The following is a 10,274-nucleotide window of genomic DNA, read 5'->3' on the forward strand; positions in this document are numbered from 1 at the left end:
TTTGAGTGAATTAAGGATAAAAAATATTGTTAATTTGTTTGAATCCCTTATTTCATGCTAATCATTAATTATCTACAATAAATTTCAAATTAAATTACAAGCCACACTTTCAGTTTTTTACTTTATTATCTATAATTCCGTTTTTTTTTAATTTTCGTTTTTTAAAAAAAAAAACTTTTTTCGAATTAATAAAAACATTTCTTTTATTTGTGAATTTGTTATAACCTGAAATTTTTAATGTTATAGCTTGAAAGTCTAAATCTACTGCTATAGCTTGAAAATAGTACAATAATATATGTCATATATGAAATTTACACTTTTAGAAATGATTGACTTTGCCACTTAACAAAGTGTACATAATGGTTAAGAAAATAACTAAACAAGGGATATTATGAAACAACAAAAATAAAAGCAATAATAATTGAAAAAAACATAATACATGCACAATTAATGGTTAAGAAAATAACTAAACAAGGGATATTATGAGACAACAAAAATAAAAGCACATGCACAATTTTACATTGAAACCTCGAGGAAAAGAAAATCTACGACCAGTCACTAACTCTTATTAGTTCTAAATGAAAGATGATACAAGATTACAAATACACTAATTCGATTAAGTTTATATAAGCTGTGAAATATTAAAGAAAATCATGCATTGTCTTATTAGAAATAATTAATTTTCATAATGTGAACTACTATTTCGTGTGGGAAAATATCCTAAGGTCTAATTCCCACCTAACAAATTAAATTCATATTTGTCAAGATATTTTTCATGCATCAATTAGTTTATTTTGTAGATGTCTTGATTGAAGATCACTATTTTGTAATTTGTATAATTAATATATAAGGGACCATTAACCTACATTCTACTCTCAAACACATGTACACTAGAGGGGAAAAAGACAAGTTATTAAAGGATAAGTATAACAACAACCCTTTTTGGAATAATTAAATAAGTAAAATGTGGACAACATGTGTATGAACTTGATCTTAATTAAATAAGCTTGTTTCTAATTAATGATTTTTGGCTTATTGACACATTAATTAATCTTAGAGTTTGACCATGGTGGATGGTAAAACATATCTAGAAGAAAATCTTGCTTAGCTTTATATGGCTATTATTTAAATAAATAAACTGTTTGAGAAAGTAATTAATAGTAATTTGGCGAGCATAATACGTACGTTGATTACATGTTTGAAAAAGATAATCTTATCAATATCCATAAATTCAGAACAAATTGTAAGAAAAAATATGTTATTTAAAATTATATGGATAAAAAAAAATATACAGTTGAGTTTCGTAATTACGTTCTAAATTATAGTAACTATTTATAAATTTTCTCCCAATAAATAATTTTTGAAAAATATCTAAATCTACTCAATTACTATATGAAATATATATATATTTTAGCAGTTATCAATCCTTTACTTATGACGGTTCAGATTCATTTGTAGGAACTATATTTAAAAAGTAAAGTTTATAAAGTATTTAAATTTTAATTGCCTTAGAAATAATTTTTAGAGCAACTTTCACATATAGCAAACATAAAATCATATTTGTATGTTATAGCTATGGTTTGCATAATTGCGTTCCATAGCAAATTTTATGTTTGTTATGGAGCTTTTGATTTGTATAATTCGCTACAAACATTCAATTCATACAAATTGCTCAGTTTTGTATAAATTCATTAATACATTGTAATTTGTATAATAAGATCTGTATTTATATAATTATAAGTGTATAGGACGAAAATATATGTATTTGTATTTGTATATACACTTTTCTCTCGCTTTATACAAACACTAATGCATTTTATACATTTTATACCGAAATGTATAAAATGGCTAATTGTCTACCGAATCAAATGGCAAAAAAAATGGGATGTTTGTTGCGAATTACAAATAGAATTAACTATGGCTATAACATTTAATTTGAATTAATAGTTTGCTATGAAATATCATACAATTTTTCCTAATTTTTATCATATGTGTCTGGAACTGAAATCATAAATATGATAGTTTACATTTTAGACCTAGGCTCTGCAAACCCTAACTTTAGATCTTTATGTTTGAAATTAGATCGAGTTTGATTGCAATTTATATTCAAACATGATATTAATTTGAAGTTAGGCTACGACAAAGCCTAACTTCATACCAAAGGAAGTTAGGTTTTTTTATTTTATGAAAGAGAAAACGAGGAAGGAAAAATAATTGAAATTAAAACTCTTTTTAAATTATAGTATATCTTCTAACTGAAAATAGAAAACATAGAAATAAAAACTCTTTTTAGATAAATGCATAGAGAATTCAAAAATACATCAAACAATTTGTACATTTAAGCCTTCCCATACAAGTACTTGTAAGGAGGAGCAACAAAGCATACAAGGCTTGAAGTTTGTCCCTAGTTAAATTTTAAATAGTGTGCTAAAATCAAATTATTCATATTTTAAAAATTAGAATTTTAAGTTCTATACTGATAAATATAAGGAACCCCTAAAATTACAAATCCAATATTTTAAAAAGTTTTACTAATAAATATATTTTGGACCATCTAATAACAAATCATACATGGTGTATACTTCTTCTATTACCAAATCATACCAAATTAGTTTGATATGATACCTAATTAAACCCAAAACCTAAACTTCTTCTATTCTATATTAGCTGAATTTATGAGGCAATACATATTTATGGGGGGCCCAAATTTTTATCAAGAATAAATTATGTGTTAAAATTTTTATAGAAAAAAATTGATTATTTATTATAAAAAGTATATTATTTTACCCACTTTAGCATTTTTTGTACTTTGTTAAAAATAACAATTAATAGTGAAAAGTGTTGAACGAAGTGAATGAATTATAAATTCTTTTTTATTTCTTTTTAAATTTTAGTTTCAAGCTTTACTACAAGCATATTAAAATAGGGTATACCAAGTCATCAACTTTTTGAGTCAAATTCTATGGTTCTAACTCTTATCTTTATTTAGTATTTGTCAACTTATTACTAATATAATTATATTAACAATTCATATAATAATTGTCTCACTGAAAGAATGTTTTTCAATGTTGAGTTGGTAAAATCTTACCTAAAACTAATAATTGAAAAAATAATATTAAATACTAATAATTTTTATCTAAATACTGTAAGAAAAATAATTTTTGAATAAATACATATATAAAATTTATTTATATTTTAGATCTCAAATTAAAATTTTGCTTTAGACCCTCAATACCACACCATACGATACCGAGCCGATCATCAAACTAAATTTTGGGAAGGAAAATGCTTTATTTTTGTCCATGTATGTAATTAGGCCCCACATATTACTACTTCCCAATTTCCAATTCCAGATTTTCTTGCATTCAAGGACTCTCACTTTCTATTTAACTGCGCAAATCTTTCCAACAAATCGTCCAAAACCATCTCTCTCTCTTCTTTATCCTTTTTTCCCCCTCTCTTCTTACCTTCTCTAAAATTGATAAAGATTCCATTTTTTCATGTGGGTGTTGTTCATATTGTGTTAAAATTGAATCATATTAACCGCCATTGTTGTTGATTGCGATGTCTCTTACTGGAAAAGGCTACCCAGATCCACATCAAGAAAGCAGTAATAATTATCATAATGCTTCATCTAATTGTTGCTCAGAAGCTTTAGCTCAATTGAAGCTTTATCAAGCTTTCATCTTTTCAGTCCCTATTTTGTTTGCTTTTATACTCTTACTGTTATTCTACTTATTTTATCTTCGTCGTCAGAGAGTCGATTGGTCCTCACTGCGGATGAGGACATCTACATTGCACACTGCTAATGAATCTGATGAACTCTCAAGGGTATGTTAAAAGAAACAATTTTTTTATTTTTTATTTTTGAATTTTCTAAGATTTAAAATCTTATTATTTTTGGGGTTTTGTTGATTGTGGTTTTACCAGTGTGAAATGGGATTGAAGAAGGAAGTGAGGGAGATGTTGCCTATTATTGTCTTCAAGGAGAGTTTCTCTGTCAAAGATACTCAGTAAGTTTTCCCTCTTTAATTTTTCTTATGTAATGAATCAACAGATCTGAAATTTAGAGTAATGGGTTATGATAAATGCAATTTATGATCTTTCTAAGTTGGTAGGATGATGGAATGAGTTGAATTTATATGGAGAACTGAGGATTTATATAGTCGACCCCGACCCTGATCCTGATCCCAACTTGTTTGGGACTAAGGCATAGTTGTTGTTGTTGTATACACCTTTTAAGTTCTTTTATACATGATTCGAGCCGACATTAGTGAGATGGCTAAATTGGTCATACAAAAGTGTGATCTTTCCGTGTGTCTCAACATTTCTCGGCTTCTTGGAGTCATCTGAGGACAAAAATATGTGATGCAATGTTGTTTGATTTTTCAATACAACCTGTAGTAGATTAGATGTAGAATCCAGCCTGCAATTGTGGTAGATTGGGAATATAGATTGTTCTCTTTGAGAGTTTTGTGGGAGGTGTTAGACTATCCGCTGATATTCTCCAAGATATAGCTGGTTGAGAATCATAAACTACAATATATGGTACAAGTGTAATCAGGGTAAAGGGGTGTAGCATCAGTATTGGAGTCTCAAATTGTAATAAATGCCAACTAATATCACTAGATCTTACATCTCCCAAATCAATGAGCCCCTTCCCTATTTGCTCTATTTGTATGAGAAGTGAGCTATGTCAAGTTCATGAGTGTCATGGCATAGGGGGATTCAGGTATAATCTTATCTAAAAGTAAAAACAGTTAGTCAGACATAGGGGGATTCAAGATTTGAACTTTATGGATTTGAGTTCGAGATTCTACCTTAACTCTTTGATTTATGGGGTTTGGCATCAACTATTTGTTCTTATTGAGTGAAATATATTAACACATATACAGGATTTGAGCCGAAACTACTCTGTTAAAGGATTAAGCCATAATGTCTTTTTACACTATTTGCTCAATCTACACATCTACAGTTTTTTAGCCCGGCAAAGTTTTCCAAATCCATGTAATAGCATCTGCAGTAACTTTGGTAGTGATATTAGACACATCTGCAGATGTAAAAATTCAGAATGTAATCTTGAGATATGAATGAAACCTCACACTTCTAGATACATGAAAACATACCATTTGTATCCAAATTCTATTTTAAACCTCACACTTCTAGAAATTCAGAATGTAATCTTGCAGCATATTTCATTTTTGGTCTTAAAACCAGGATATCCTCACACCTTTAGTAAGTCTGATGGTGGTTTCTGTAGCAATTGTTGCTGGGAAATGCAACACCATTTACTTTTCTATTATGAAATTCGACTCATGTTTGAGATAACAGTAAACAGCGATTTACTTTTTTGGACATTAAGGGCCCGTTTGGCCATAGATTTCCCAAGTAAAACTTGGGAAAAAATTTGGCAAATATTGTTTGTCCATACACTTTCTCATTATTTGGCAAATTTTTTTGGCAAATAACCCAAATTCCCAAATACTAGTTTTTTCTAGTATTTGGGCCAAATCTCATTATTTGGAAAGTTTTAAAAATTCAAATTTAACACCAAACTTTTATCTTTTACAAAAACACTTTATTTATTAACACCAACCAACTCAATCAAATCTCCATATGCTAACTAACTCAATTAATAAATTTTTCTATTATAAAGAGCATACATGTACAAGAGCATACATTGCAATATTTATTTCCTTCTGTTTTCTTCTTCTTTTTCAAATTCATATTAGTTGTATTTTCATTATCATGATTTGTACTAGTCTTTTTTAACGATGCGACTATTTACTGTAATGATGCTTTTTGATTTGTTGCGGAAGTCATGAATCTTGTTACGCGACATTTCTATTTTGCTATGTAATACAAATTTATGGTTAGTTTTGATAGTTTTAAAAACTTATGGGCATAAGTCATATTTCTTAAAAAATTGAAATATATTTCCCAAATACTATGGCCAAACACATGGTGAAATTTCACCCAAATCTTCACCCAAATAATATTTGAAAATCTATGGCCAAACGCTAGCTAAGAAATGTCAGTTTGAAATTCTTCTTATTGACAAACTCTTTCAAGGTGCACATCAATTTGCGAAGTTTTTTTCTTTTTTATAAATTTGTCATCACCTTAGGCATGGTACCTTTGGTGTAAGGTACTGGCAATACCGCTTCTTAGTCCATTCATCAATTTGCAAAATACAAAGAGAAGAGGGGGGCATAACCTTGCCTCCAAAAGACGTACACAAGCCAGTTACATACAGTCTTCAAAAAAGAAAGAGACTTATATATACAAGAACTCTTTCATTACTAATTATTTAGATCAACTTACAAAAATATAAGCCTTGTCGTCAAACCTTCTTCTTATCCTAGGCAATTTCTACTTATCAGGTTGAAATGGTCCCCTCATCCTTTCAGAAGATGTTGAAAAGAGTAATAGTAGGGTACTATATCCATTTGGAGAGGCCAATTCGGCAAGAAGATCAGCTACTTGAAAGAGCATACATTGCAATATTTATTTCCTTCTGTTTTCTTCTTCTTTTTCAAATTCATATTAGTTGTATTTTCATTATCATGATTTGTACTAGTCTTTTTTAACGATGCGACTATTTACTGTAATGATGCTTTTTGATTTGTTGCGGAAGTCATGAATCTTGTTACGCGACATTTCTATTTTGCTATGTAATACAAATTTATGGTTAGTTTTGATAGTTTTAAAAACTTATGGGCATAAATCATATTTCTTAAAAAATTGAAATATATTTCCCAAATACTATGGCCAAACACATGGTGAAATTTCACCCAAATCTTCACCCAAATAATATTTGCCAAATATATTTGGAAATCTATGGCCAAACGCTAGCTAAGAAATGTCAGTTTGAAATTCTTCTTATTGACAAACTCTTTCAAGGTGCACATCAATTTGCGAAGTTTTTTTCTTTTTTATAAATTTGTCATCACCTTAGGCATGGTACCTTTGGTGTAAGGTACTGGCAATACCGCTTCTTAGTCCATTCATCAATTTGCAAAATACAAAGAGAAGAGGGGGGCATAACCTTGCCTCCAAAAGACGTACACAAGCCAGTTACATACAGTCTTCAAAAAAGAAAGAGACTTATATATACAAGAACTCTTTCATTACTAATTATTTAGATCAACTTACAAAAATATAAGCCTTGTCGTCAAACCTTCTTCTTATCCTAGGCAATTTCTACTTATCAGGTTGAAATGGTCCCCTCATCCTTTCAGAAGATGTTGAAAAGAGTAATAGTAGGGTACTATATCCATTTGGAGAGGCCAATTCGGCAAGAAGATCAGCTACTTGATTAGCTTCTCTTAATTTAACTTTCTTCGCTAATTTAGTTCATTTGTTCACAAGCAATGACAAATGAAATAAATGTTTTATATAGATTGCACATTTAGATTTACATATTGTGAAGAAAACAGAAGGTTTAACAGACATGCATCCTAGAGACAAAAACTCAAATATTTAAACATTGTTTTCTAATGAAGTTTGATCTTTCCTGGACAGATGTTCAGTGTGCTTAGGGGATTACCTAGCAGATGATAAGCTTCAACAAATACCTGCTTGTGGGCACACATTTCACATGGTTTGCATTGACCTCTGGCTAGCCGCCCACAACACCTGCCCCCTCTGCCGCCAATCAATCCTTGCTCCAACTAACGCTTGCACTGAAACACCTGATACGAGCTCAGAAACTACTGAGAGTACTTCTAGTGAACAAGATGCTGATGTAACATCTCACCAAAGCAGCTCTGAGTGTTGTGGGGATCCTCAAGTAGGTCAATCAAATTCAGCGCCAGAACCCAGAGAAGAAACGGAACACAGAGCGTCTAATGAAGAAGAAAGTGATAACGTTGACTACAACAGCGTCTCAAGAAATATAAGTTATGACACTATGCAGGAGCCAGAAGAAACGGAACACAGATTGTCTAATGAAGAAGAAACTGATAACGTTGACCACGACAGTGTCTCAAGAAATAGGAGCCATGACACTACGCTGGTGCCAAGTGATTCAGTCTGATGTTCATAAGTTATTGAAGATAAAAATACTAGCCATACGCTGGCTAGATGTGATGCAGCTTGATGCATGTTAGGTGACACAATAGGGATGAGACTGCAGGATGAATATGACAGCATGAGCTTGCCCCTTTGTTCGGATTCCAAAATACCCCAGTCTTTCTGAGATCAAAGTTCATTGCCAGGCTCATGAAGTTTCGACTTCCTCAGGAAATGGGAGGCAGAACGGCTCGCTTAAATCACCGTATGAGGTTAAGGCTTGCATTATTTCGCCGTCTGGGATAAGAAGAAGCTCAAACAATCCTTAGGCAAGTATACAGATTGTTGAAGTATCCGCAGAGTTGTACCATGTAACCTTTCTGAGTCATAAAGGTGTATAGTAATCTTTAATAGAGTTGTACCTGATAATACTATGTTGTGCTTAGGCGTAGGGGAGAGCAATTTGAAGTTTATGGATTCATGATTCTTGTACTTTAAAGTTACCATGTTCTAAATTAATAATTTATACATATTTAGTGGATTTTTAAAATACAAAGCGAAGAGCTCCTTTCAGCGTTATTCCATCCGGATTACTTTACTTGTTACATTTTTTATTTACACACCTCTTAAATAAATTGTGGTTTTGATTAACATACTCCTATTTATGATCTTTAATCAATCACAATATTGGAGTGTTTTTCATGTAGATTTTTTAATGATAATTAGTCAATGTTTAAAACTTTCAAGAATAATCAATGTACTCAATTATATGTTGATTCTTCTCAACTGAAAACTATTTTAGATCATATATTTTCTATAAAATCAACAAGTACGATTGCATGACATGCTAATTGCTTGCTCTGCTTCCGGTGCTTATCAACTTATCGTGATGAATAATCTTTAAAATTTCGATGTATGATTTTTATGCAACGAGGTGCATAATAACTCAGTTAATTGACTATCTAAAATTTAACTTATTAATGAGAGTTCAATTTCTCACCTACTAACCCCCCTTCTATTTCCCTTACATGTACCCCCAATTAATTTATTTTAAACAAGTTTATTATATAGCCAGTTTCAAATTAGGACAACGAATGCAATTGTAAACATCAAAAGTGTTTTTCCAACTTTTGTTCTTTTCCTTGTGTAAATACTACGAAGTAATATATTGGGAAAAGGTTTGAAAAATACTTCAATTTTGGTCGAAATTGTTGTTACGATACCAAACGTTATGGAGAACCTTTTACCTCCTGCACTATTTAATAGTATATTTTAAAGGTATTTATGTGTCAACGTGGACACGTTACTATTTATAATGATGCAATATTTATGATGTCCACGTGAACACATATATACCTTTAAAATATACTATTAAATAGTGCAGAAGGTAAAAGGTCATTTTCAAAGTTCGGTAATGTTACAACAATTTCAGTGAAAGTTTGAATATATTTGAGACTTTTTTCCCTAATATATTACATTTTATCAAATACTTTTTTATCTAATGCATCAATAGTTTATTATTAATCTGTAACTTCTTATTTATAAAATCACTTCCAACCATAAAAGTATTTTCAACACTTGAGGGTAGTTTGGTTACCGATCAATAGGGGTGTACATGATCGGGTTGGTTCGGGTTTTTCAAATATCAAACCAAATTATTTGTGTCGAATTTTTAAATTTATAAACCAAACCAAATCAATAAAACTCGGGTTTTTCAACCTCGAATTTTTTAGGGTTGTTTCGAGTTTTTCCGGTAAAGTATTCATACAAACATATAATTTACTTGTACTTCAAATATTTCTTTAGTCCTACCAAAATACAACTATCTAAGATGTTTCTTAAAAATATAACACAATATGATATGATTAATGACACTAAAATATCCAACAAAAATAATAATAATGAAATCGAATAAAAACAAATATTGCAAATTAACAAGTCATAATGAAAATGATCATAATTTAAAAGTACTAAATCATGCTAAAATTAAGTTCAATAAGTATTAGTTACATGACTAAATATTAAAGGAAATTAAAATTAGATTATGTACTTTAATTGTCTAAACCAATGTAAAATTAACGAACAAATATTTAATATTATTGTCATTCTTAGTGTTGAATTGATTATTTTTTTTGCTTTAGTATTAATTTAATTTTGATTTAAGCTTTATTATAATTACCAACATATGTGGACTATAATCTTTATTGGCCCATTCATAATTCTAAGTTTCAAACTTGAAATAATATATTAAAAGATAAAAA

General features: G+C 30.0%; 1 protein-coding gene across 2 annotated transcripts; it reads left to right on the forward strand.

Moving 5' to 3' along the window:
* The first annotated feature begins 3,379 nt into the window (after window positions 1-3,379).
* Window positions 3,380-8,512, forward strand: LOC102580434 (RING-H2 finger protein ATL7). Of its 2 annotated transcripts, XM_015312962.1 has the most exons (4): window positions 3,383-3,610; window positions 3,757-3,831; window positions 3,931-4,013; window positions 7,525-8,512. In XM_015312962.1, exons 2-4 carry the CDS (start codon window positions 3,781-3,783, stop codon window positions 8,036-8,038), a joined length of 648 nt encoding a protein of 215 aa, XP_015168448.1. In that variant the 5' UTR covers window positions 3,383-3,610; window positions 3,757-3,780; the 3' UTR covers window positions 8,039-8,512. The 2 variants fall into 2 exon arrangements, with proteins under 2 accessions (XP_006356536.1, XP_015168448.1); XM_006356474.2 differs by having other exon boundaries at window positions 3,380-3,831.
* The last annotated feature ends 1,762 nt before the right edge of the window (window positions 8,513-10,274 follow it).

Source organism: Solanum tuberosum, unplaced genomic scaffold (genome assembly GCF_000226075.1).
Source record: "Solanum tuberosum cultivar DM 1-3 516 R44 unplaced genomic scaffold, SolTub_3.0 scf00222, whole genome shotgun sequence".
NCBI lineage: Eukaryota > Viridiplantae > Streptophyta > Magnoliopsida > Solanales > Solanaceae > Solanum > Solanum tuberosum.

What these genes read in the sequence shown, in the direction of transcription:
- LOC102580434 (XM_006356474.2), top strand. Translation starts at nt 3,565, where the DNA reads ATGTCTCTTACTGGAAAAGGCTACCCAGATCCACATCAAGAAAGCAGT. An exon ending in AATCTGATGAACTCTCAAGG is followed by an intron (nt 3,832 to 3,930) that starts GTATGTTAAAAG and finishes TGGTTTTACCAG; the next exon opens with TGTGAAATGGGATTGAAGAA. An exon ending in TTCTCTGTCAAAGATACTCA is followed by an intron (nt 4,014 to 7,524) that starts GTAAGTTTTCCC and finishes TTTCCTGGACAG; the next exon opens with ATGTTCAGTGTGCTTAGGGG.